This window comes from Plecotus auritus (assembly GCF_963455305.1).
Source record: "Plecotus auritus genome assembly, chromosome: 13".
In the NCBI taxonomy this organism is placed as follows: Eukaryota; Metazoa; Chordata; class Mammalia; order Chiroptera; family Vespertilionidae; genus Plecotus; species Plecotus auritus.
The window spans coordinates 11,472,502-11,499,808 of record NC_137779.1 but is presented as its reverse complement, the minus strand read 5'-3'; the positions used below and the strand labels follow the sequence as shown (position 1 = coordinate 11,499,808).

General features: G+C 40.7%; 1 protein-coding gene across 1 annotated transcript in view; it reads right to left on the bottom strand.

Annotated features, from left to right (window-relative positions):
* The window catches only part of TMEM116 (transmembrane protein 116), a gene marked incomplete at its 3' end in the record, with an annotated part of 38,946 nt that extends 11,639 nt beyond the window's left edge, over positions 1-27,307 (bottom strand). The window contains exons 1-5 of the mRNA XM_080649706.1: positions 27,207-27,307; positions 26,595-26,641; positions 26,042-26,105; positions 14,148-14,279; positions 498-602 (exon numbers count right to left, since the gene is read on the bottom strand). Coding sequence (XP_080505832.1) covers positions 498-602; positions 14,148-14,279; positions 26,042-26,105; positions 26,595-26,641; positions 27,207-27,254 — 396 coding nt within the window. The 5' untranslated portion in view covers positions 27,255-27,307. The remainder of the gene's footprint in view (positions 1-497; positions 603-14,147; positions 14,280-26,041; positions 26,106-26,594; positions 26,642-27,206) is intronic.

Sequence of the window (27,307 nt, the reverse complement as noted above, 5' to 3'; positions counted from 1 at the left end):
GCCAAGGATTATTTCTTTTACTGAATAGAACCAGGCAGGGCCCTAACTGGTTTGGCTCAGTGGATGGAGCGTCGGCCTGTGGATTGAAAGGTCCCAGGTTCGATAGCGGTCAAGGGCGTGTACCTTGGTTGCAGGCACATCCCCAGCAGGGAGTGGGCAGGAGGCAGCTGAATCGATGTTTCTAACTCTCTATCCCTCTCCCTTTCTCTCTGTAAAAAATCAATAAAATATATTTAAAAAAGAAAGAAAAGAACCAGGCAGGAATGGCAGTACTATGCATAATGTTTCCCATAATCGAGTCTTTTTTTTTTTTTTTTGGTGGCATGAGATATGAGGAAATCATGTTAACAGAATAGAAACTCAGTGAGAACATGTTTTCCTTTTATTAAACTCAATTAATTCACCTAGTCTGTGCTGAGTGTTTATACTACTGATCAAGGATATATGGGTTTGTTTTAGCAAACTGTTCTTAACTATTAACTCTGAATAAAACTTACCAAGGAAAATGTGCTCTGTCCACTCTGGGTGTGTTTCATCCTTAGTTCTTTGTACAGATACCAGATGTAATTGACGGTGTAGAGAAATGAAGAAATGTAGAATATCTAGGTAAAAAATCAAAACAACCCATCATAACTGCCCCACTCTGATTTCCTTCGATTTATTCCATTATTTTCAATTATTATTTATTTTTATTTTTAATTTCTTTATTGATTAATGTATTACATATGTGTTCTTATTCCCCCATTGTCCCCCTAAACCCCCACTCATGCCCTCACCCCCCTGGTGTCTGTGCCCATTGATTAGGCTTATATGCACGCATACAAGTCCTTTGGTTGATCCCTCCCCTTTACCCCCATCCTTCCCTACGTTCCCTCTGAGGTTTGACCATCTGATCGATGCTTCTCTGTCTCTGGATCTGTTTTTGTACATCAGTATATGTTACTCATTATATTCCACAAATGAGTGAGATCATGTGATATTTATCTTTCTCTGCCTGGCTTATTTCACTTAGCATAATGCTCTCCAGTTCCATCCATGCTGTTGCAAATAGTAAGAATTCCTTCTTTTTTACCGCAGCGATTCCATTGTGTAGATGTACCACAGTTTTTAATCCACTCATCTGTTGATGGGCACTCAGGCTGTTTCCAAATCTTAGCTATGGTGAATTATGCCACTATGAACATAGGGGGTGCATGTATCCTTTCTGATTGGTGTTTCTAGTTTCTTGGGATATTTTCCTAGAAGTGGGATCACTGGGTCAAATAGTAGTTCCATTTTTCGGTTTTTTAATATATTTTTTATTGAATTTTTACAGAGAGGAAGGAAGAGGGAGAGTTAGAAACATTGATGGGAGAGAAACATCAACCAGCTGCCTCCTGCACCCCCCCCACTGTGGATGTGCCCGCAACCAAGGTACATGCCCTTGACCGGAATCGAACCTGGGACCCTTGAGTCTGCAGGCCAACGCTCTATCCACTGAGCCAAACTGGTTAGGGCGCATTTTTCGTTTTTTGAGGAAACTCCATACTGTTCTCCACAGTGGCTGCACCAGTCTGCATTCCCACCAGCAGTGCACGAGGGTTCCTTTTTTCTCCGCATCCTACCTACTATTCTATTAGTAACTTACTATCTAGTACTTATACCATGTAAAATATGGGAATTCTATCCAGGCCTACCTAAAACATGCCTCAGCTTTTTTTCCCATTTATTATTATTTTATTTTTTAATCCTCACCTGAGGATGTTTTTCCATTGATTTTTAAAAAGAATGGAAGAAAGAGGGAAAGACAGAGAGAAATATTGATGTGAGAGAAACACATCGATTGGTTGCCTCCTGCATGCACCTTGACCAGGGCCCCAGCCTGAGGAGGAACCTGCAACCGAGGTACGTGCCCCTGACTGGAATCTAACCTGGGACCCTTCAATCCGCAGGCCAATGCTCTATCCACTGAGCCAAACTGGCTAGGACTATATTTTTATTGATTTCAGAGAGGGAGGGAGAGGGAGAGAGAAACATCAACAAGAGAGAATCATTGATTGGCTGCCTTCTGTATGTCCCCTACTCGGGATTGAGCCAGCATCCCAGGCATGTGCCCTGACTGGGAATCAAACTGTGACCTTCTGATTCATAAGGTCAACGCTCAACCATGAGCCACACTGGCGAGTGGCGGGGGTGGGGGGGGCGGCGCGGAGAGGCAGCTTCCTTTTAAAAAAAGAAGTTTCTATTGATTTTAGAGAGAGAAGAATGGAGAGGGAGAGAGAGAGAGACCTGCCAGAAACATTGATTGACTGCCTCTTGCACACTCCCTACTGGGAATCAAGCCGGAAACCCGGGCATGTGCCCTGACCAGGAATTTGAATGGTGACCTCTCCATGCATGGGTTGACACTCAACCAACTAAGCCACACTAGCCAGGGCCTTATTTTATCCTTTGACTCTTCAGAGGAACCACAGTATTATCCAACTCCTCTCACCTAACTGATCCACTTTTATGCACAAAAAAGGTCCAGAGGCATGGATGTATGGAACAGAATGACAGAATTCAGAGGGGAGGGAGGTGAATGGGGATGGTAAGAGATTAACCAAAGAACATATATGCATAGACCATGGACACAAACAATAGTGTAGAGAAAGCCTGGGTGGGGAGGGACAGGGGGGAAATGGGAGACATCTGTAATACTGTCAACAATAAAAAAAGATATCATAGAATCTTCTTCTATTTTATTGAAAATGCCATAAGGATTTCAATTTATATTTTTTATTAAATTTATTGGGGTGACATTGATTAATAAGATTATATAGATTTGAAGTGTACACCTCTATGATACATGATCTATATATTGTGTGCCCACCACCCAAAGTCAGATCATCTTCCATCACTATATATATGACAGCCTTTACCAATTACTACCCCCACTCTACCCCCTTCCCTCTGGTAATCACCATACTGTTGTCTGTGTCTAGGGGGCACTGGGTGACAAGGGTGAAGAAATTAAGCAAATAAAATGCATAAATACAGACAACATTATGGTGATTAACAGAAGAAATTGGGGGTCGGGGAGGTAAAGGTGGGGAAAAATGATGGACAGAGACTTGACCTGGGGTGGTGAACACACACTACAATATTCAGATGATGTATTATAGAATTTTACACCTGAAGCCTATATAATTTTACTAACCAATGTGTCACCCCAATAAATTCAATTTAAAAAAAGAAAAAACTACCAGGAAAGTTGTTTTTAAAAATAACAGAGAAGTCAGTGCCCTCAGAAGTCCCGGATCTGTCTCTTGCTTCAACAGTGTTTGGATGGGATAGACCCAGGGACGCCTTCGACCACCCTCCTGCGTCTTATCCAGTCACCACCTTCAGAACCACCTCTGGGACCAGCCAACACACTGGTTCTACCTTAACTCCTTATTGCTGAGTAACCATGAGCTCTCTAATTCGTCAGAATTATCCACGAAGGTGGAGGCTGCACCTGACCTGCATCTGTGGGCCTCCTACTCCTACCTCTCTCTGGGCTACTATTTCGACAGTGATGATGTGGCTCTCAAGGGTGTGGGCCACTTCTTCCGTAAGTTGGCGGAGAAGAAACGCAAGGGCGCTGAGCATCTCTTAAAGTTGCAAAACCAGCTCTAACCGGTTTGGCTCAGTGGATAAAGTGTCGGCCTGTGGACTGAAGGGTCCCAGGTTCGATTCTGGTCAAGGGCATGTACCTTGGTTGTGGGCACATCCCCAGTAGGGGGTGTGCAGGAGGCAGCTGATTGATGTTTCTCATCGATGTTTCTAACTCTCCATCCCTCCCCCTTCCTCTCTGTAAAAAATCAATAAAATATATTTAATTTTTTAAAAAGTTGCAAAACCGGTGTGGTGGACGTATTCTCTTCCAGGACATGGTGAAGCCTTCCCAAGATGAGTGGGGCAAAACTCAGGACACCATGGAAGCCCCCCCGGCCTTGGAGAAGAACCTGAACCACACCCTTTTGGAGCTGCATGCCCTGGGTTCTACCCATACAGACCCTCATCTCTGTGACTTTCTGGTGAACCACTTCCTGAATGAGGTGAAACTGATCAAAAAGATGGGCGACCACCTGACTAACATCCACAGACTAACTGGCCCCCAGGCTGGGTTGGGTGAATATCTCTTCAAAAGGCTCACCCTCAAGCAGGACTAGGAGACTTTGGAGCCCAGAGGCCTTTCAGAGGCCGCTCTGCATTCCCCTGGTATCTAAGCCTCTTCCCAAAACTACTAGTCATTCTTTTAACCAGCCTAAAGCCCTCTCCCATGCATTGGACCAAATGAAACAATAAAGTTTTTTGCAGAAAAATAAATAAATAAATAAATAAATAAATAAATAACAGAGAAGACGCCCTAGCTCGTTTGCCTCAGTGAATAGAGCATCAACCTGTGGACTGAAGGGTCCAGGTTCGATTCTAGTCAAGTACACATGCCCAGGTTGCAGGCTTGATCCCCAGTAGGGGGCTTTGCAGGAGGCAGCCGATCGGTAGTTCTCTCTAATCATTGATGTTTCTATCTCTCTCTCCCTCTCCCTTCCTCTCTGAAATCAATAAAAATATATTTTAAAAATAATTACAACAGAGAAGACAATGGGATGTCAGTAAGTCACATAGATAAGGGGCATAGTCTCAGCGTTAGAAAGTAGTTTAGTGGCAAGAATTTGGCTGAACAACACAAAAGCTCATGTACAAGATCCTGAACAAGCTCACTACATAAAATGCCAGGTCCCCATATTTTCAGTAAGTAACCATAATATCATGAATTATCCAGACCTGCATTGTCCAATACAGTAGGTACTAGACACATGACTATTCAAATTTAAACTAATAAATATTAAATACAATTTAAAATACAATTCCTCAGTCACACCAGCCATATTTTAAGTACTCAGTACCCAAGTGTGATTACTGGTTAAAACATTGGATAGCACAGACAGAGAATATTTCCATCCCCCCGATCCTGAGACATGACTTTACCTCCCTCCTTACACTGCCTGACATTAGACCATTTTACTGCTCAAGTTTATCAGGAAAAAATAAAAGAAAGGAACCTCAGATCAATACATTTTGTTCCTAAAAGATATAATAAGGAGAGACTGAAATTTTTGGTTAGGTGAAATTTTGGTTTGGTTACCCATTCTATGATACTTTCCTGAATCTTCCCAGTTAGAACCAATCACTTGGGTGATGGGTATGGGATGAGAGGAGAGAGGGAAGGGGTAGGGGGGGAGAAACGGTAGATATCTATAATACTATCAACAATAAAAAATAAATTTAAAAAATAAATTAATTAAAATAATTTTTTAAAAAAAGAACCAATCACTTCTTTTACATTCCTAGTTTATACTTTTATTAAAGAACTAGAGGGCTGGTGCATGGGATTCGTGCACTGGTGGGGAGTATGGCCTGTGGGGATCACCCCACTATGGGTGTGCCGCTCATCCCAGTCAGCTGAGTGGGGCAAAACTCAGGACACCATGGAAGCCACCCTGGCCTTGGAGAAGAACCTGAACCACATCCTTTTGGAGCTGCATGCCCTGGGTTCTACCCATGCGGACCCTAATCTCTGTGTTCCACTGTGGGAGCACACTGACCACCAGGGGGGCAGCTCCTGCATTGAGCATCTGCCCCCTGGCAGTCAGTGCACATCATAGTGACTGGTAGAGTGGTCATTCTGGTCATTCCACCATTCAGTCACTGGGCTTTTATTATATAGAATATAATTTGCTTTGTACTGTAATGATTTAGATAAAGTACATATGTCTAGTCTCACATTAGATTTTAATCTCTGAGGTAAAGAATCATATTTTTGTTTCTATATTTATACCACCATAATATAACCAACCTCACTTTCTAGCAACTCAGCACAGAGCTTTATGCACAGCAGGCACTCAACAGCTCGAGGTGAATTATCACTAGAATTGTAAACTCCTGAGGGTAATAAATTTATCTATCTTGTTCATCCATGTGTACGCCAAAATGTAGTATAATGACTAGAACATTATAAACACTCAATAAACAGTTATCTAATAACTTTGAGTTCCTTTATCTAAGGCCACAGGAAGATGTAAGTTTAGTTCCTTAAGAAAAAATCCGTAGCAAAAGGATTTCCAAATTGTTTCCATCATTACTAAAGTGAACATTTAAAATAAGTGATCGTTTATAATAGGAAGTAAATTACATGTCTCTCCAATCATGACAGTAAAATTTGATACGTGATTTGATTTCCTTGTCTTTCTCTCTTCTCTTGAGATTTAAAGAGAATGGCCATTCTATAATGAGGAAACAGAAGTCTGAGGAAGCAATAGCTGGGTGGAGGTGGTCAAAAGGGGAGAAAATAGGAGACATCTGTAATTGTAATTTTTTAAAAGGCAATTGCATTTAAGCCCAGTAGAGGGAACTAGGATGTCATTATATCTGATAGGTTCCCTCCACCCTCATACCAGACACAGAAAATTCTAAACTTGGCCTTTCTTACAGTTTAGAAAAAACTCTATTTAGAAAAAAAAATCTATTCAAGTCTAAGAGATATTGTTGTTAATAACCTTGACCATTGTGATTAATGTTAACATTCTTCAATTTATAGATGACTATAAATTTATCACCTTAACTACTTTGTATTCTTTTGAGAAACTCAACTCTATCATCTTTACTCTCTTAAAATACCAGTGAGGCAAATAGTTACTGAATTACTAACATGTGTAAAGAAGAATCTATAACAGGAAAGACAAGCAAGAACCTTCTATTCAAGCTTATACTGGTATACACTTTATAACTTAAAAGTATTTTTACATATAGACTGACATTTCATCCTATTTTTGTCATAAGAAAACCACGCTGATAAGTGAATTTGTTTTTAAAATGACTTATTTAAGATCTGTTACATGGCAGAAACTATTTTGCTTCTACTATTAAATTAATGAAAAACTAATGTAAGAAGTTATTTGCCCAAAATCTCCCCTACACCAGCACAAAGCAGATCCAACAAGGTAACTCCAGAGTCCTGATTTTCAATCAGGTCTTTTTTAAATAAATTGAATCCTGAGACTAAATGAAACCTCAATGACTTTGGTTCACTCTTTTACAAGATGAAGATACTTAAAATTATATCAAACATGTGGTTTTCTACTTCTTTGTAAAATTGTCTTCAAAGATGGCAGTTCAAGCTTATAGAAAATAGAGACAAAGTACAATCAAGTATAAAAATACTCGAGGATGAAATTTTTTAAACAAATTCCTGATTCTATACCAACAAAAGTGACAGAAAATAATATGAGTTTCACTCTAGACTTTAAATGTCCCAAAACACTTAGGATGACAGATAAAGCTATTTCTATTACATGGGCTAGGGTACAGAGGATTTTTTTCTTGCTGTTAAGAGTACTTACTCCTGCCCAGCCAGCATGGCTCAGTGGTTGAGCACCTACCTATGAATCAGGAAGTCATGATTCAATTTCTGGCCGGAGCACATGCCTGTCTGCGTTGCCGGCTCAATTCAGTGGGGGACACACAGGAGGCAGCCAATCAATGATTCTCTCTCATCACTGATGTTTCTATAGCTCTCTCCCTCTCTCTTCCTCTCTGAAATCAATAAAAATATATTTTTTAAAAAAGAGTACTTACCCCTAACAAAGAGGATTGGTCATGATACAAATCTGTTCTGTCACAGATCAGACACAGTGCCACTGCAATAATCAGATGTTTGTTAGTTTGTGGCTAAAAGAGTTGTAAAAGCTAGCCACAGGGGGCTAATATCAGAAATCTACTCAGACAGAAGGGTCTAGTGCCTCTAGATATGGGATTAAACCCAGGGAAGTCAGCTATCATTTAGCAAAAGTTCCTTTGAATTCCTATTATATTAAAACCATTAGAAGACTCTGAAAAACACAATAATAATTTTATATAGGCCCACAGCCACTGTAAAATTTATGCCTTTGACTTAGGCTAAGTCTAAGAGGTCAGAGAGGCAATGAGAACACATTAACAAGTAAAGATAGTGAAATCCAATTCTAGGTGAGGGAATATTTTTAATAGGCCCTGCTTTCTATTGCCAGGCATTCAGAAAGTAATGGATCAGTAAGAATGTGGAGAAAATAAAAGGCCTGCAGGTGAATTCTGTTCTTAAGGAAATACACAGAGACACTATTTTACCTTCAAAAATAATGATAATAAAAATAACAACAATAGTTTACACTAAGGGCAAGCATTTTGCATTTGTTATCCAATTTAATCTTCACAACAACCCTAAAAACCCTATCATTGTCCCTATTTTACATAGGGAAACTAAGACAGAGAAGTTAACTTGTTAAAAAAATCACACAGCAAACAAGTGCTAGAGCTGGGATTTCAACTCACATATGTTTGACTCCAAACTCTATGCTTACATTTTAACTCCAAGCCATACATTTCATGTCATTTGCAATCCAAACTGATATCTCTGAAGTACCTGACTAACATATCTTCCATAAAATAAAGCTGGGCTCGTTCACTAAGAAAAGATGACTGCTGACACGTCAACCTGTTTCAAAATAAACACTAGAATACCCAAGAGTAAGCAGAGAAGCTGACTGGGACAGTGTTTGGTACTGTCATGATCTTGTTTCTCCATAGCAATTATCTCTGATAAAGAGAAATATTAGTACAACGATACTCCTAGACCCTTTTGGAAAAAGCATTGAATTTGTTTTTGATCCCAAGATTGATATGGGGACAATTATATATAACCAAATCAATTCTCGGTGCAGAACTTGCCAACTAATAAATTAAAAATCTCAGCATCTTAGACTATGGATCAGATTCCATTTTTCAGAGCTAGTTGCTAGTCTAGACCACGGTGGGGAACTTTTTTCTGCCTAGGGCCATTTGGATATTTATAACATCATTTGAGGGCCATACAAAATTATCAAGTTAAAAATTAGTCTGCTATATTTGGTCAAACATTTAATTAACTCACCCCTAATGCGTTGGTAGGACCAAACCAAATGATTTATCAGGCCTATAGGTCCCAGGGCTGGACATTCCTTACCCCTAGTCTAGACAAAGCCTTTTGAGCCAAATATTATGTCATTTTATTTTATTTTATTTTATTTTATTTTATTTTATTTTTTTTATATTATGTCATTTTAACATCTGTTTACTGATTGGCTAGGTCAGTGGTCAGTAAACCACGGCTCGCGAGCCACATGCGGCTCTTTGGCCCCTTGAGTGTGGCTCTTCCACAAAATACCACTGCCTGGGCGAGTTTATTTTGAAGAAGTGGCATTAGAAGAAGTTTAAGTTTAAAAAAATTTGGCTCTCAAAAGAAATTTCAACCGTTGTACTGTTGATATTTGGCTCTGTTGACTAATGAGTTTGCCGACCACTGGACTAAGTTCACAAAAAAGTAGCACCTGAAAAACTTCACATCTCAACTTGTTAATCAAATACTGAAACTATTTTTGATGGCTTGGTTCTCAAACTCACTTTGCTTCTCAGCTACGTTCCAGAACAAAAGACTAGCTCTTGGTAAATGATTGATTTCTTCTGCTTCAGTTCAGTGAAGTCGCACAAGGGTACAGAGCCAGTTCTTCCCAACCCCCAACGATCTCTGGGTTTCCTACAAAACTCTTTTCATCTAAATCAGACAGAAACTCAACAGGCACATAATGAAGTTATAATATAATTAGAGGCCCGATGCATGAAATTAGTGCATTTGGGGGGAGGGGTCCCTCAGCGCATCCTGCACCCTCTCGCAGTCCAGGAGCCCTCGAGGGATGTCTGACTGACGGCTTAGGCCTGCTCCTGCCTAAGCTGTCCGACATCCTTAGATATCCTTAGCACTGCTGTAGAGGCGAGAGAGACTCCCGCCACCGCTACTGTGCTCGCCAGCCATGAGCCCAGCTTCTGGCTGAGCAGTGCTCCCCTGTGGGAGCACACTGACCACCAGGGGGCAGCTCCTGCATTGAGCATCTGCTCCCAGGTGGTCAGTGTGCATCATAGCAACCAGTCATTCCCCCATTAAGTCAATTTGCATATTAGCCTTTTATTATATAGGATAGGTGAAAAAGCCTGGTTCTAATTTGTATCTCACATCCACCCCAATAGAGGAGGAAAAGCTCAAAAGGAAAAAATATTCACATAATCCTGAAGCTTTAGCATCATAAATCTGAAAAGGACTTTGAAAGGCCGTTTAGTGGAATAATTTCCAAATGCTGGTTAAGAATTTAGTGTTAATCCCTGACAAAATAGTCATTGGTCTAATAAATATTGAGAAAAATATAGTCAATGTAATAAGTTTTTCATAAAGCTATATTTATTTACTACTTTAAAGAAACCACCCTTTATTCTGAGATTATACTAGTACTTTGCCTAGTTTTTTTAGTATCAATTGTTTATTCCTTTTAGGAATTCAGGGGTAGCTGATTTTAAGTGTTCTTAATTTAGCAGAATACAAAATTAGCAACACTATGACAACTCCCACTTTCTTTTTAAGTCTTCCAGGCGTCCTCAAACTGCGGCCCGCGGAGGACATTTATCCGGCCCGCCGGGTGCCGCTGCCTGTCCTGCTTAGCGGCCGACTCGTCCCGGGCCCGCAGTGCGCATAGGAATTTGTTCATAGTTTTTTTTTTAAACTACAGTCCGGCCCTCCAACTGTCTGAGAGACAGTGAACTGGCCCCCTGTTTAAAAAGTTTGAGGACCCCTGTTTTACTCATTTGTAAAATCCTAAAGTCTAGGAAGCACTGAATAACTTATCTAGCGATCACTTGGCTTTCATGTAAAAAAAGAAGATCCATTTCACACAGATAAAAATTATAGACATATTTGATAGGGAAACACCAAAGAGACCATGATGACTTATTCCTAGCAATCCTCAAGGTTTCTCACCAAATTAAATTCTTTCCTACTACTACTTAAGCCCATTTTTGTTTCATTCTGCTTCAGTGGAAATGATTAATAACTACTAACTATTTTCTACCAATCTCAGCACCAGTTTTCAAAAAGGTTTTTTTCAAAAAGGGTCTTCCTGCTCAAAGAATGAAACTGAAAATCTAGATTCAGAAACTTGGATATCTTGTTTGTTTAGACCAGGTAACTGGTTCTCTTTCTTTACTATGATGCTTGGAAAACCTAGGACCTCTTCATCTGCTTGTGCAAACAAGGAATACCCTGCTTTTCTCAAGAACCAGCTAGAGGAGAATTTTAAAAAGCAGAGACATTTAATCTAAACTGATCAAATTATGAAAGTGAGAGGTAAAAGAAGGGAGGCGAACTTTTACTTTTCAATTGAAATCCCCCTCTTTACTTTTTACCTGTTTACTGAGAACATATATTAGTTTTATAATTTATACATATCAAATTTTAATACAATACAGACAGCAAATGAGCATATTAAAATGATGTTCAACATCTTAAGTTATTAGGGAACTGCAAATTAAAACGAGATACCACTATATCCTTATTAGAATGGCTAAAATCTAAAGCACTGACACCAATTACTGGTGAGGATACAAAGCAACAGGGACTGTTATTTATTGCTGGTGAGATTGCAAACTGTATACAGTCATGTGTCGCTTAATGATGAGAATATGTTTTGAGAAATGTATCATTAGGTAATCTCACCATTGTACAAACATAGAGTGCACTTACACAAACCCAGATGGTTTAGCCTCCTACACACCGAGGCTATAGGGTATAGCTATTGCCCTAGGCTGCAAATGTGTACAGCATGTGACTGTATTGAATCATGCAGGCAACTATAACTCAATGATAAGTATTTGTGTATCTAAACATTAAAAAGGTACAGTAAAAATATAGCATAGAAGATTTTTAAAATGGTGTGCCTGCATAGGCCATTTATCATGAATGGAGCTTGCAGGACTAGAAGTTGCTCTGGATGAGTCAGTGAGTGAGTGGTGAGTGGTGAGTGGTGAATAAATGTGGAGGACTATGACATTACTGTACACTACTTTATAAATACTTTACCACTTACGTTACACTACATTTATAAAAAATATTTTCTTTCTTCAATAAACTAAACAGCTTACTGTACATTTTACTTTATAAACTTTAAAATTTTTCTTAACTTTTTGACTCTTTGTAATAACACAGCTTAAAACACAAACACATTGTAAAGCTGTACAAACCCTTTTCTTTCTTTATATTCTCATTATGTAAAGTGTTTTCTATTGTTAATGGTTTTATTTTTTAATGTTTTAAACATTTAAGACACCAATACACACATTAGCCTAGGCCTACACAGGGTCAGGATCATCAATATCACTGTCTCTCACCTCCACATCTTGTTCCAGTGAAGGTCTTCTGGGGCATTCATGAAGCTGTCCTCTCCTAGGACAGTGGTCAGTAAACCAGGCTCCGGTTTGCCACCCTGTTGACTAATGAGTTTGCTGACCATTGTCCTAGAACAACAATGCCTTCTTCTGGAACACCTAAAGGAGCTGCCTGAGGCTCTTCTTGTGGAGGTGTCACTCTTTTCAGATATACATCCATGGTGGTTTGCTAGGTTTGTTTCTTTTTTCATTATAGATTTGCTTGTAAACAGATAATGTACCATGAATATTGCTCTCTATTAATGAAAACCTTTCAGTGTTGAGGTCTATGTTTAAGGAGCTTGTTGAGGTCTGCAAAAGTTTCTGCTAACCCCTTCATGTGAATTTTCTTGGGAGGAGTCTTCTTTTCCTTCTCTTACAGTTTACTTTTCTCTTGACTCTCCTTCAGCTATATGTTCCTGTTCCAGTTCCAACAACTCATTAGTCAGTTCCTTAGGCGCCACCTCCAGGAGCTCCTCAAGGTCATCCTCATCCACACCCAGGTTAAAGTTGTTAGCCATCTCGGCCGTAGCCTTGCTGATTTCTACAACCTCCTATTCCTTAAAAAAATCCTTTGAAATCATGGATTACGATGTCACTAAGCAATAGGAATATCTCAGCTCCATTATAATAGTAGGGAACAATGTCGTATATGCAGTCCTTTGTAGCCCAAAGCACCATTACAGGAAGCATGACTACAGACACTTTGGAAGATAGTTCGGCAGTTTTTTACAAACCTAAACAAAAGCTTACCATAGAATCCAGAAATCATGCTCCCCCCCACCCACAAACGACTTAAAAACATATATGCACACAAAAGTTACACACAGATGTTTACAGCATGGAGCCCATGTCTGACTGGTATGGCTTAGTGGCTGAGCTTCCACCCATGAACCAAGAGGTCACAGTTCAATTCCTGATCAGGGCACATGCCCAGGTTGTGGGCTCCTTCCCCAGTTTGGGGCATGCAGGAGGCAGCCAATCAATAATTCTCTCTCATGCCCTAGGAGCTTAATCACAAGGAACAACAACAGCCTGTAATTATTGGAATCGAGAGTCTAGGTCAGTGGTCGGCGAACTCATTAGTCAACAGAGCGGCAAACCACGGCTCGCGAGCTGCAGTTTGCCGACCACTGCCCTAGCCATTTTGGCTCAGTGAATAAGAGCGTCAGTCTACAATTCTGGTCAAGGGCACATGCCCGGGTTGCGGGCTCGATTCCCAGTAGGGGGTGTGCAGGAGGCAGCCAATCAATGATTCTCTCTCATCATTGATGTTTCTATCTCTCTCTACCTTTCCCTTCCTCTTTGAAATCACTAAAAATACATTTTTTAAAGTTGTGCAATTTCTTTTTAAAATATTTTTAATCCTAACTGGAGGACATGCTTAGAGACAGGAAGAGGGGAAGGGAGAGGGGAGAAAAAGGGGGAGAGAGAGAGTGAGAAAGAGAGAGCGAGGGAGAGAAACATGGATCAGTTGTCTTCCATAGGGTCCCCAACTGGGGATCAAAGCCGCAACCCAGGTATGTGCCTTGAGTGGGAATGGAACCGGCAACCTCTCAGTGCACAGGATGACACTCAACCAACTGAGCCACCTCAGCTGGACTATCTGGGTGATTTTAATTATCTTTTTGCTTCTCTGGATTTTTCAAATTTTCTATAATAAACAAGTAATATTTTTACTATGGAAAAACAATAAAAGCTATTGTGTCAAAGTGTGACAATAAACAAAAGGGTCCCACTTCCCAGGTTGTATTATTTTCTGCTTCCTATTGATCTGAGTGTGCCTTTCTTGTAATATACAGTCACAATCTAGCAGTACTCACCTGTCCAACTGCTTGCAAGTTATAGCAGACAATGTCTTTATTGGCTGCTGAAGTTCCATAGAGAAGTGCTTCAATGAGCCAGCATATCCCCAGGAGGAGGTCAGAGAAACTCAGATAAAAGAGTGGCCTCATCTGTCAAAGCAACAAAAGCCTCATTTCATAAATGTTAACAAGGAATTATTTTTATGTTTTAACTTTTTAGTAGAAACTGGGCATCGTTTTCCTGGAGCCTCTCCCACTGGTTGACTGTGAGGACTGTAAAGGAATACACCAGGTAGGAGGGAATCTGTTATCACAACTATCCGAACTGTCCAGGAATCAGAGTACTTATGGATTAGCATTGGCCCTTGTTCCTCATAGAGACACTCCTTCCTCAAACATAGAATCAAAGTAAAGAATGGGCCCTAGATGGTTTGGCTCAGTGGATAGAGCATCGGCCTGTGGACTAAAGTGTCCCAGGTTCGATTCCGGTCAAGAGCACATGGCCAGGTTATGGTCTCAATCCCCAGTACAGGGCATACAGGAGGCAGCTGATCAATGATTCTCTCTCATCATTGATGTTTCTACCTCTCTCTCCCTCTCCCTTTCTCTCTGAAATTAAAAAAAAAAAAGAATGGGCACCACCAATTAAAAATTCAAAGTGCTCTAGTTGCACAGCCAGCATCTTCTAACAATGGGAAATCAGTTCAGTATTTAGGGATATGGTTGAAGACCCAAAGAAAATAAAAAGGTTTTTTTTTTTTTCAACCTTAATGTCATTAATGTGTGTTTTTCTCTTTTTTCGTTGTTGAAGTATAATTGACAAATAGAACTGTAAGATAATTAAACTGTACAACATGATGATTTGATATACATTGTGAAAGGATTTCCCCTGAGTTACTTAACACATCCATCACCTCACATATTTACCTTTATTGGGGGCTAGGGAGCATTTAAGTTCTATTCTCTTAGCAAATTTCAACTATACAATACAGTGTTATCAACTATAGTCAGTCACCATGTTATACACCTTAGACCTTATCTATATACTAGAGGCCCAATGCACGAAATTTGTGCAAGAGTAGGCCTTCCTTCCCCCAGCTGCTGGTACAGGCTTCCCTCTGGCACCCGGGACCCGGGCTTGCTTCCCTCCAGCCGCCCACAGGCACCCACAACCCAGGCTTTGCTCTGGCTGCCAGCAGGCACTAGGGACCTGGGCTTCGCTCCAGCCCCAGCTTCATCCAAAAGGATGTCCAGAAGGATGTCCAGTCTAATTAGCATATTACCCTTTTATTATTATAGCTATAAAAGCCTAAGTGACTGAATGACTGGTCTCTATGATGCACACTGACCACGAGGGGGCAGACACTCAATGCAGGAGCTACCCTCTGGTGGTCAGTGCACTCCCACAGCAGAGCGGTGCTCACCTGACTTACGGGCGCCAGATGCCAGCTCAGGGCTAGCAAGCACAGCTGTGGCAGCGCGAGCCTCTCCTGCCTCCGCAGCAGCACTACTGAGCAGTGGTGACAGGTGCAACAGGGCCGGGATAAGCGGGAGCTGCTCAGCGTCTGGCCAGGGCTTAGGCTTGGACTCCTCTCCAGCTGCCTGCCACTCGTGCACTACTACATCCCTTGGGTGATGTTGGACTGCTGTATCAAGCCTAAACTGGCAGTCTGACATCCCCTGAGGGGTACTAGTCCTCGAGAGGGTGCAGGCCAAGCTGAGCAACCCCACCAGTGCACGAATCCGTGCACCAGGCCTCTAGTTTATCTTATAAATTTCCATATCAATGAAAATATCAGTATAAATTGTGTATGTTGACTATGAATTTCTAACCACATTGGTGAAGTATGCCTTTCTCACTTCCTAGTATTGTCTGCTTTTTTTTTCTGCTCATTTTCTTTTAATCTTTATTGTTCAGATTATTACAGATGTCCCTCTTTTTCCCCCCCATAGCTCCCCTCCACCTGGTTCCCACCCCACCCCACTGTCCGCGTTCATAGGTACTGCATACATGCATGTAAGATCTTTGTCCCATCTCTTCCTGCACCCCCCACATCTCATTCCCCCCCAAGAATTGTCAGTCTACTCCATTTCCATGCTCCTGATTCTATTACATTCACCAGTTCATTCTGTTCCTCAGATTTTTTATCCATTTGATTTTTAGATTCACTTGTTGACAGATATGTATTTGTTGTCACTTTATTGTTCATAATTTTTATCTTTACCTTTTTCTTCTTCCTCTTCTTAAAGAATACCGTTCAGCATTTCAGATAATACTGGTTTGGTGGTGATGAACTCCTTTACCTTTTTCTTGTCTGTGAAGCTCTTTATCTGCCCTTCAATTCTGAATGATAGCTTTGCTGGGTAGAGTAATCTTGGTTGTAGGTTCTTGCTATTCATCACTTTGAATATTTCTTGCCACTCCCTTCTGGCCTGCATAGTTTCTGTTGAGAAATCAGCTGACAGTCGTATGGGTACTCCCTTGTAGGTAACTAACTGTTTTTCTCTTGATGCTTTTAATATTCTCTCTTTGTCTTTTGCCCTTGGCATTTTAATTATGATGTGTCTTGGTGTGGTCCTCTTTGGATTCCTCTTGTTTGGGGTTCTCTGAGCTTCCTGGACTTGTAAGTCTATTTCTTTTACCAGGTAAGGGAAGTTTTCTGTCATTATTACTTCAAATAGGTTTTCAGTATCTTGCTCTCTCTCTTCTTCTGGCACCCCCATAATTTGGATGTTGGTATGCCTGAAGTTGTCCCAGAGGCTTCTTACACTATCTTCATATTTTTGGATTCTTTTCTCTTTTTGCTCTTCTCTTTTTGCTTCCTTGATTTTCAAATCTTTGACTTGATTCTTGGGATCCTCTAGTCTACTGTTGAATCTCTGTGTATTATTCTTTATTTCAGTCAGTGTACGCTTAATTTCTGACTGGTCCTTTTCCATTTTTTTGGCATTCTCACTAAGGTCCTTGAAGGTCTCACTAAGCTCCTTGGAGGTCTCACTAAGTTTCTCAGAGCTTTCTAAAAGATTCTTGAGTAACCTTATAACTGTGGTTTTGAACGCTATATCCAGTAGTTTGCTTTCTTCCATTTCTTTCATTCGTGACATGTTTCTTTGTCTCTGGATTTTGGCTGCTTCCCTGTATTTGTTTACCTCCAGGCCAACTGGCTGTGAGGACCAGTTGTGTCTACAGTGGAAGAGCTGCTGTGCAGGAGACACCCTTATGGGGCAGGACTTGCTTTAGTGGGGCTTTGATGCTCACTGAGTCTGCCCCTTGAGTGTGTCACTTATGGATGTGAAGAGTTGTAATCTGGTATGGTCTCACACTGACCACTGGGTACCTTGGCTCTTGGATCTCCAAGGAGGTGCAAAGTCATCCTCTGCCTGGGGCCACCCAGCAGGAGCTACAGAGAGATCTGCAGATTCCACCTCTTTGTATGGGGTTTGGAAGTGCCCAGATGAGGCCCAGCTGTGAAGCAAGGCAGGCTGCTGTAGTGCTGGCCTTTGCCTTCTTTAGATAGCTTTGGGGCTTCCTGACCCTGCTGCAGTTTGACAGGTTTTAGGATGAGAAAGGATAGGCCATTCATATGCAAAAGCCACTGCACACAGCTTGGGTAGGGTTGTAAATTGGGTGGGGTGGAGTCTCAGGGAGTCTCCAGGGTGGAGCAAACAGCAATGGCTGCCAGTCAGTCCTGCACCAGAGAGGTCTGACTGCTGCTGCACACACCTCCATCTGGAAGAAAGCTGCCCCCACATTCCTGCCCCAATGCCAGACAGTCCAGTTTCTCCCCTATGTGTCTGGTTCCCCCAAAGTCTCACCCGGCACTGGAGCTCAGAGCATGTGGGAGCTTGTATCTCCCTCCCGATTAAAAAGCAGCATACCCAGGTGCCAGCCCCTTCCGCACCTCCGCACCTCCATGCCTCTGCACCTCCTACCAGTCTCAATGCTCTTTCTTCTTTATTTTTCTAGTTGTAGTTCTTCCACTCAGCCACGTTTCCTACGGTTCTGGATGTTAGTTCTTATGTATTTTAGTTATAATTTTGATATGGTTGTGGGAGGCAGCAAGTACAGGTGTTTACCTATGCCGCCATCTTGGTTCCCTCTCCTCCTCTTTTTTTATCTCCCCACTCCCACTTTTCTAAAAATAGTTTTGGTCCTTCTATAGAGAAAATTATAAAATATTTATTGAGAGATACCAAAGGAAGATCTATAGTGAAGAAATATACCATGCTCATGGATTATAAGACCCAATGTTATAGAAATATCAGTTCTCCCTAAATTGATATATAGGTTAAATGCAATCTCAATTACATCTCAACATACTTTCTTTTGAAATTTAACAAGCTGGCTCTAAATCTAACTGACATACAAAATATCAAGGTAACCTCTTGAAGAAAAACAAGCAAGACACTCAAAGAAATAGAAGGACTTGTTCTACCCATATCAAAACTTAATATAAAGCTAGAGCACAAATACGGTAGTCCTAAGCACAGGGATGAACAAACAGGCCAATGAAACAGAGTAGAGAGCCCCAAACAAACCCAAGCATATATACAGACTTTTGATATATGGTAGAGGTGGCTTTTTTTTTTTTTTTTTTTAATATATTTTATTGATTTTTTTACAGAGAGGAAGAGGGATAGAGAGTTAGAAACATCGATCGATGAGAGAGAAACATCGATCAGCTGCCTCTTGCACACCCCACACTGGGGATGTGCCCGCAACCAAGGCACACGCCCTCGACCGGAATCGAACCCGGGACCCCTGAGTCCGCAGGCCAACGCTCTATCCACTGAGCCAAACCGGTTTTGGCTAGAGGTGGCTTTTTAGTTCAATGGAAAAGAAGATAGTCTTCTCAAAATATGATACTATAACAATATCCTATCTAATAAAAGAGTAATATGCAAATTAACCATCACTCCACTACACCCACGAGCCATGCCCACCAGCCAATCAGGAGCGAATATGCAAATAAACCCAACCAAGATGGCTACAGCACAGAGAGCGGGAGGGAGGCTTGGGTTTCCCCGGCAATGGAGGAAGCCAAGCTTTCCACCTGCCCTTGCCGGCCTAAGCCTCCACTCAAGGCTACAAAGTTTCAATGATAGAAGATACATAAACCCAAACAGAAATGGCGGCAGCCACAGGGCTGGAAAGAGCAGGAGGCTAGGGTTGCCCCAGGCGATGGAGGAAGCCAAGCTTTCCGCACACCCTGGCCGGACCAGGCCTCCACTTAAGGCTACAAAGTTTCAATTATAGAAGATACATGAATCCCAACAGAAATGGCTGCCACCACGAAGCAAGCAGAAGACTTGGCTCTGCTCCAGGCTACAAAGTTTCAACTGTAGAAGATAAATAAACCCCAGATACCAGGGCCTCCGCTTGGGTTGCCAGGGGGCGTGGCTGGCCTGCAAACCATCACAGGCCCCTCGCCCAGGCCACCCCACACCCCAAGGGAACCCCACCCTGATCCGGGACACCCTTCAGGGCAAACCAGCTGGCCCCCACCCATGCACCAGGCCTCTATCCTATCTAATAAGAGAGTAATATGCAGATTGACCATCACTCCAACACACAAGATGGCTGCCCCCATGTGGTCAAAGCCCCCATGTGGACACAAGATGGCCACCACAAGATGGCCAGCAAGGGAGGGCAGTTGGGAGGGACCAGGCCTGCAAGGGAGGGCAGTTGGGGGTGATCAAGCCTGCAGGGGAGGGCAGTTAGGGGTGACCAGGCCTGCAGGGGAGGGCAGTTGGGGGTGACTGGGCCTGCAGGGGAAGGCAGTTAGGAGTGACCAGGCCTGCAAGGGAGGGCAGTTAGGGGCAAACAAGCTGGCAGGGGAGCAGTTAGGAATCAATCAGGCTGGCAGGGGAGTGGTTAGGGGGTGATCAGACTGGCAGGCAGAAGCGGTTAGGGGCAATCAGGAAGGCAGGCAGGCGAGCAGTTGGGAGCCAGCAGTCCTGGATTCTGAGAGGGATGTCCGACTGCCCATTTAGGCCCGATCCCAGTGGGATCGGGCCTAAACGGGCAGCCAGACACCCCTCGAGGGGTCCCATATTGGAGAGGGTGCAGGCTGGGCTGAGGGACACCCCCCTGCCCCGTGCACGAATTTTGTGCACCGGGCCTCTAGTAGGATAATAATAGGCTATCTATTGGATAAAAGTAAAATTAGAACCTTATTTTTTATCTCACACTCAAAAATCAGTTCCAACTAGTTTAAAAGACCGAATTGTCTTTGACTTCTGCTTATGGAAAGTTTTCCTAAACAAAACACAAAAAGCTCAAAATGAAGTAATTGGAAAATTTGACCACATTAAAATAAAATAAATGCATGTGTTAAAATACACCATAAAGTGTAAAGACATGCCACAAAGTGGGAGAAGATATTTGCAACACATATAACTGACAATGGACCAATATCCAAACAATATTAAAAACAAAGAACTTACAAAGCAATAAGAAAACCCAACAGGAAAAAAATGGACAAAAGATATGAACAGGTACTTTAAGAGGAAATCCAAATGGCCATAAACACATGAAAATATACCTGACCTCACCAATAATCAAGGAAATAAAAATTAAAAGCACAATGAGGAAAAAAAATACATACAACCATTTGGAAAAGTTTAGCATTATCTAGGAAATATACATATCCTATAACAATTCTGTTATTAGAAAAAGACATTAGAGAAATTTTTGTGTGCTCACCTCAAGTCATGTACAAGATTGTTAATAGCAGCACAGATTGACAAATTGTAGTATATTCATAATATAGAATGCTAAACATTAATGAAAATGAATTGAACCAGAGATATATAAAACAACAAGGTTAACTGTCACAAATAATATTAAGGAGAAAAAGCAAATCACAAAACAATACATAGAAAAAAATACTGCCCTAACTGGTTTGGCTCAGTGGGTAGAGCGTCGGCCTGCGGACTGACGGGTCCCAGGTTCAATTCCGGTCAAGGGCATGTACCTTGGTTGTGGGCACATCCCCAGTAGGAGGTGTGCAGGAGGCAGCTGATCGATATTTCTCTCCCATCGATGTTTCTGACTCTCTATCCCTCCCCGTTCCTCTCTGTAAAAAATCAATAAAATATATTTTTTAAAAAAAAAGAAAGAAAAAATGCCTATGTCAAATGCAAAAACAATCAAAACTAAATTGTTTAGAAATACATACATTACTGGTAAAATTGTACATAAAAATAAAGAAATAATTATCACAAAAATCTGGGTACTGGTTACCTCTAGAAGTGAGGGAGAAAGTTGTGATTGGGAAGAACACAAACAGGTATGCTTAGGGGTACAGGCAATTTCTATTTCTTGTCCCTAGTGTTTGTTTATAATCATTCTTTAAGCAGTACATGTATGTTTTATGCATTCTAATCGATGCCTGATATATCTCACAAGAAAACGTAAATTTAAAAATATTTAAGTTATCATCAGATACTACCTAACATAAAAACTAATCTCGCCCTAGCTGGTTTTGCTCAGTGGATAGAGCATCAGCCTGTAGACCAAAGGGTCCCAGGTTTGATTCCGGTCAAGGGCACGTACCTTGATTGCAGGCTCCTCCCTGGCCTGGGCCCTGGTCAGGGAGAGTGCAGAAGGCAACCAATCAATGTGTTTCTCTCACATTGATGTTTCTCTCTGTCTTTCCTTCTCTCTTCCACTTTCTCTAAAAGATCAATGGAAAAATATCCTCGGTTGAGGATTAAAAAGCAACAACAAACTAATCTCACCTGTACAAAAGAAAATTTTTCTCATGCCTATATTCCAAATTAGAAGAAAGTTAAGATGCTAGTACTTGCTAACAGCGGTAAATGGTCAAGTTGCCTTAAACAAAAACAAGTAAATTAATAACATTTTAAGCTGTATTTAATAAACATCAGATAGTATTATTTTCACCACATATAGCATACGCTCTGTGTAAGCCTGCTAAAATTACAGGCAGATAGCGCATTCATAGATGAAACTGGCCTATGACCTACCACAAGTTTTTAACTGTTAATGGGTAAAAAATTAAAACAATATAAAGTAAACTCTGGAGGAGAGAGGCAGCCAAGTGGCTTTTGTAAACAAGAACATAATTATGGTCATTGATTCAAAAAATAACCTTCTATATAGGGAGCTGTTAGTCACTAAAGCATACTTAAAATTTTTGTCAGGGAAAAGAAAGGGGTTTATATATTTTCACTCATGGTTGGAAAGCCATTAGTTCTAGTAATAGGAGATAAAATCAATCAATTAAACAAAAATTAACTGAGTACCTATTATTGAGATCAAGAAAGATTTCACCCTTCCTAACTATTAGTAAAATACTATGTTGAAGGTAATACAAAGAAATCATCAAGTATTAGGGAAATACAATCAATACAGTGCTTGATAAGGAAACACAAAGAAAAGGCATAAGGCATGTAGCGGTGGGGGTAGGGGTCAATAGGGGAAAAGGGGGACATCTGTAATACTTTCAACAATAAAGATAAATATTTTTTAAAAGGCATAAGACGTGGTCCTAAATATAAAATCAAAGACTCTTTTTTAAAACATACACAAACACACACACATTTGCAAAAGCAGAATGAGGATGGGGTAGGGGTAAAGTACTGTGTGACTTTCCCTAGGGGGGTCTGGGTCCAGGTCTATCCTGGTGAGGTGAAAGACCTAAAACAACTCATATGAATACTCTTCTAAACTCTGCTTCCCAATATTTCTATTCAAGTAAAATAAAGAATATCCAAAGTATCATATGTGATCTTTATGAGGAAACGAAGTCACACGCCATGCAGTGAACTCTATCTGCCCTGAGTATTTTTTTAATATTGGCTGGCCTGGGACACTTTCTTCTTGTTTCAGGTTGCCTGACTCACTGTCTAATCAGCTAGTCCCATCTAGATTTCCCATGGATTTTTCCAATTTACTATAATTATTTTGCTGTCATTGTTAATTCTCACCGAGGATATTTTTCCATTAATCTTTTAGAGAGAGTGGGAGAGGGAAAGACAAAGAGGAACATCAATGTGAGAGAAACACATTGATTGGTTGCCTTCTGCACCCTCCTTGACCAGGGCCAGAACCAGGGAGGAGCCTGCAACCAAGGTACGTGCTCTTGACCAGAATGGAACCTGGGACCCTTTGGTCCGCAGGCCGATGCTCTATCCACTGAGCCAACCGGCTAGGGCACTATAATTATTTTTAATTTAATAGACTACTTTGTCTTTTTCAGAGTATGCCTTCCATGTGTTTTTGCTGGAAGAAATAAAGGAAAACAGCTAAGTATGGCTTACATGTTTAATCTGAAAAAATTAGAATTTTTCCTAGGCAAAGAAAACAGAGTATGTGGGAACCACTGAACTAGTGATTGCTAAGGTCCTTTGGGTTCTGGTTATGTGAAAGGTGTCAGAATTGAAGCCAGAGAAATTAAAGGTCTCATCCTAAGTCAGACTAGACCCCACATCTTTATAAAGCTCTAATGCACTTTCATCCCAGAGGTCACTTAGAACAAAGGTTCTCAACCAGGAGCAATTTTGCCTCTCCCAGGAGACATCTGGCAATATTTGAAGATAGTTTTGGTTGTCATAACTGGGACAGGGGTGGGGTAGGAGGTGTTGCTACTAGCATCTGAGTAAAGTCCGCTAAACATCCTAATGCACAGGAGAGCCACCACCCCACCCCCCCCCAACAAATTACCATCCAGCCCAAAAGGTCAACAGTGCTGAGATTGAGAATCTCTACTAAGCTCTCTCCACTATGTAACTCATATTTTATTAACTTAATCACATCTGAATTCCAATGTCAGCAAAGGAAACAAACATTAGGAAAATCTTAATCAAAGGAAGATATGTAGCCTAAGATTACTTTGTCAGGCAATGACAATACAGTATGAAGATTTCTATTTTCACACTCTATGTCTAAAATTAAAAATTCTCTTTTCATTAGGCAGCATATTTCAGTGTATGGGGGACCCTGGACAGTTTGGCTCAGTGGACAGAGAGTTGGCCTGCAGACCAAAGGGTCCTGGGTTTGATTCTGATCAAGGGCATGTACCTTGATTGCAGGCTCCTCCCCAGCCTGGGCCCTGGTCAGGGCCGATGCAGGAGGCAACCAATCGATATTTCTCTCTGTCTTTCCCTCTATTTGCCACTCTTCCTAAAAAATCAATGGAAAAATATCCTCGGGTGAGGATTAACAAAAAATAAAAAGTAGCCCTAGCCGGCTTGGCTCAGTGGCAGGGGTGGGCAAACTTTTTGACTCGAGGGCCACAATGGGTTCTTAAACTGGACCGGAGGGCCGGAACAAAAGCATGGATGGAGTGTTTGTGTGAATTAATATAAATTCAAAGTAATGGAGCGGAGAGGAGAGCAAGAGAACCCTCCGCTCTTTCGGCTCCACGGGCCAGATAGAACAGCCGAACGGGCCGGATTCGGCCCGCGGGCCGTAGTTTGCCCACGGCTGGGTTAGAGCGTCAGCCTGCGGACTGAAGAGTCCCAGGTACGATTCCAGCCAAGGGCACATGCCTGGGTTGCGGGCTCGATCTCCAGTAGGGGGTGTGCAGGAGGCAGCCGATCAATGATTCTCTCTCATCATTGATGTTTCTATCTCTCTCTCCTTCTCCCTTCCTCTCTGAAATCAATAAAGAAATATATTTTAATTAATTAATTAATTAATTAATTAAAAGTAAAAATTGTTATGGGGGGGAAGGCTTTGAATAAGACAAGTCTGCAGTCAAATTCTAGCTCTAACACTTACTAGGTATAAGACTATAGGAAAGCCCCTCTACCTTATTAGTATTACATTTCCTCATTTATAATACCAGATTCATAATATCTACCTTATACAGTTGTTTTAAGGATTATATGAAAAATGTATTTAAAACACTGAGCACATGTGTCTAGAATGTAATAAATACTAAATACTGTGTTTAATTTGAAGGAGGACTGTGGTTAGGAGTTGGACTTTAGAAAAATTCTTGCTCTGTTACTGACCATATAACTTTAACAAGTAAATCTTATGACTTTGAGTCTGAATATTTTCATCTGTGAAACAGGGCTACACCATCCTTCTCACAGAAAAGTAATGAGGACCATAAGGCACTCAGCATAGTTGGAACCCAGTAAGTGTTCCACATACAGAACTATTTTTGTTATTAAAGTGGGCCCAATAAAACCCAATGACATTTTCCACATATATGTTTTCCCATATATGTTCTAAACTACATTTTGCCTACTTTTGTGCCATTTGGCCTCATTAGAGAAACAGTTGTTACATTTCTCATAAAATCTTTTCTGAGCTAGCAAATTCATCACTCTTCTTAGTCCTCTCTGAATCAGGAAGGTTTTTTGTTTGTTGTTTTATTACACCTTAAATACATACAATATTTGTCAACTATACCTCAATAAAAGGAAGGTTCTTGCCTTGAACTTTTTGGTATGAATAGTTTTACATAGGATGTATTTTTGCTCTATTTCACCATTAAATTGTAATTATATAGAAGGCCAGAACAGCAAAACAAGTACATTTTGTATAGCAAAGTCTTTGAACTATTTCCTAGCCCCTCTAGCAAGTTAACCAACATATTAACATCAGAAAACTCACCTGTAAGCAGGACCCTACCAAACTTAGAGTGAACATAGGCTCCAAACTACACTGTTTCCTTAATCTTAATAATTAATACATACAAAAAAAATCCATATTTAGTAGTTAATTTCTCAGTGTTCAAAGTTATAATTAAAATAATTACCTAGAAGAAAAGGGAGACCTATTGACACTGTCTAAAATATCTCAATGGATCATGACAAATTTATAAGTGATTCACAGAATTGTTCCATCATTTATAGGTGACACCTCTCTTAATTATATCAAAAGCTAAGTCACTAAAATTTCAAATCCAACACAAAAAGAGATTGCTCACCTCTGGAGATTTCTGTATATCCTGGAATACAGCATAAGCAATAAGTGAACTTGAACCTATAACACTAACATAGATAAAAAATCAATAAAACAGGACAATTGGGGTCCCTTCATTTTTGCTATTGATTTTTACAGCTCTATTGACATATAATTGATGTAAAATTACCTGCACATATTTAAACATATATATAGACTGCTTCATGAATTTGTGTGTCATCCTTGTGCAAGGCCCACACTAATCTTCTCCACTTCATTCCAGTTTTTAGTATATATACTACCAAAACTATTGATTTTTTTTTTAAGTAAATCCTATTGACCAAGTTGTTCTTTGATTTTCAGAAGTTAGCTCTCAATCTGTATTTTTTGGTCTTATTGTTGTTGATATTGGTACATTTTATTAACCAGAAAATATCAACATGGTAAAGAACAACACTTCTCTCTAACTAAGAATAAAAGCAAATTCCAAGGGGGGGAAATGTAGAAACTTTCAGAATTCTCAAGTTTTTCTTATACTAGTTTAAACAGTCATATCACATGAGATTAAGTAAACGTACCTCAGAGTAGCCATAACAAATTGTATCCACTGTATTGCAGAATAAACCTAAACAAAATGAGAAAATAAGAATAAAACTACACCTTTTACATTTAATATTCAACCTTATTCCAGTTTCACTGTTTATTAACTATCTGTGCAGAGCACAAACTCTTTTTCAGTGCCTAATCAAAACACACTATAAATCTGAGAATGAGTAGAAAGTCTGAATAGAACCATGGAAAGGCAGAGCGGCTTCTTTCTTCCTCCCTTACTGCTACACCTCTGGGAAACAGTGAGATAACTAATAGAGAGGTAGACAGAAAGTGACTGAGTGGAAACACAGAATTAAATGAGAAAATTAATAAAGGGAAGAATAAAATGGAAAAGAGGTAGGAAAAGTTAAATTGTGAGACAGGACAGATATAAGGGAAAAATGGGTAAAAAGAAAGGCAAACAAATGCTAAATAGAGTTGAGTGACAGCTAGACAGAGGAAAACAGAATACTAAGCAACAGAGAAATAGAAAAAAAGAAAACAATATGGAGAGAGATACTTGAGCGAAAAATACAGAACAGGGAGGAAGAAAGGGGGTGCACAAAAGGAGAGAGCTTCCCCACAGCTGCTAATCTCACCAAGTCCAGATTGTCTGTCAGAATTCTAGCCTCCAGCAGGAAGGCCATAGGGACGTTAGTCCCAGCTATGCTTAAGCAGCCAGATCCTTCTCCGTCAGGTT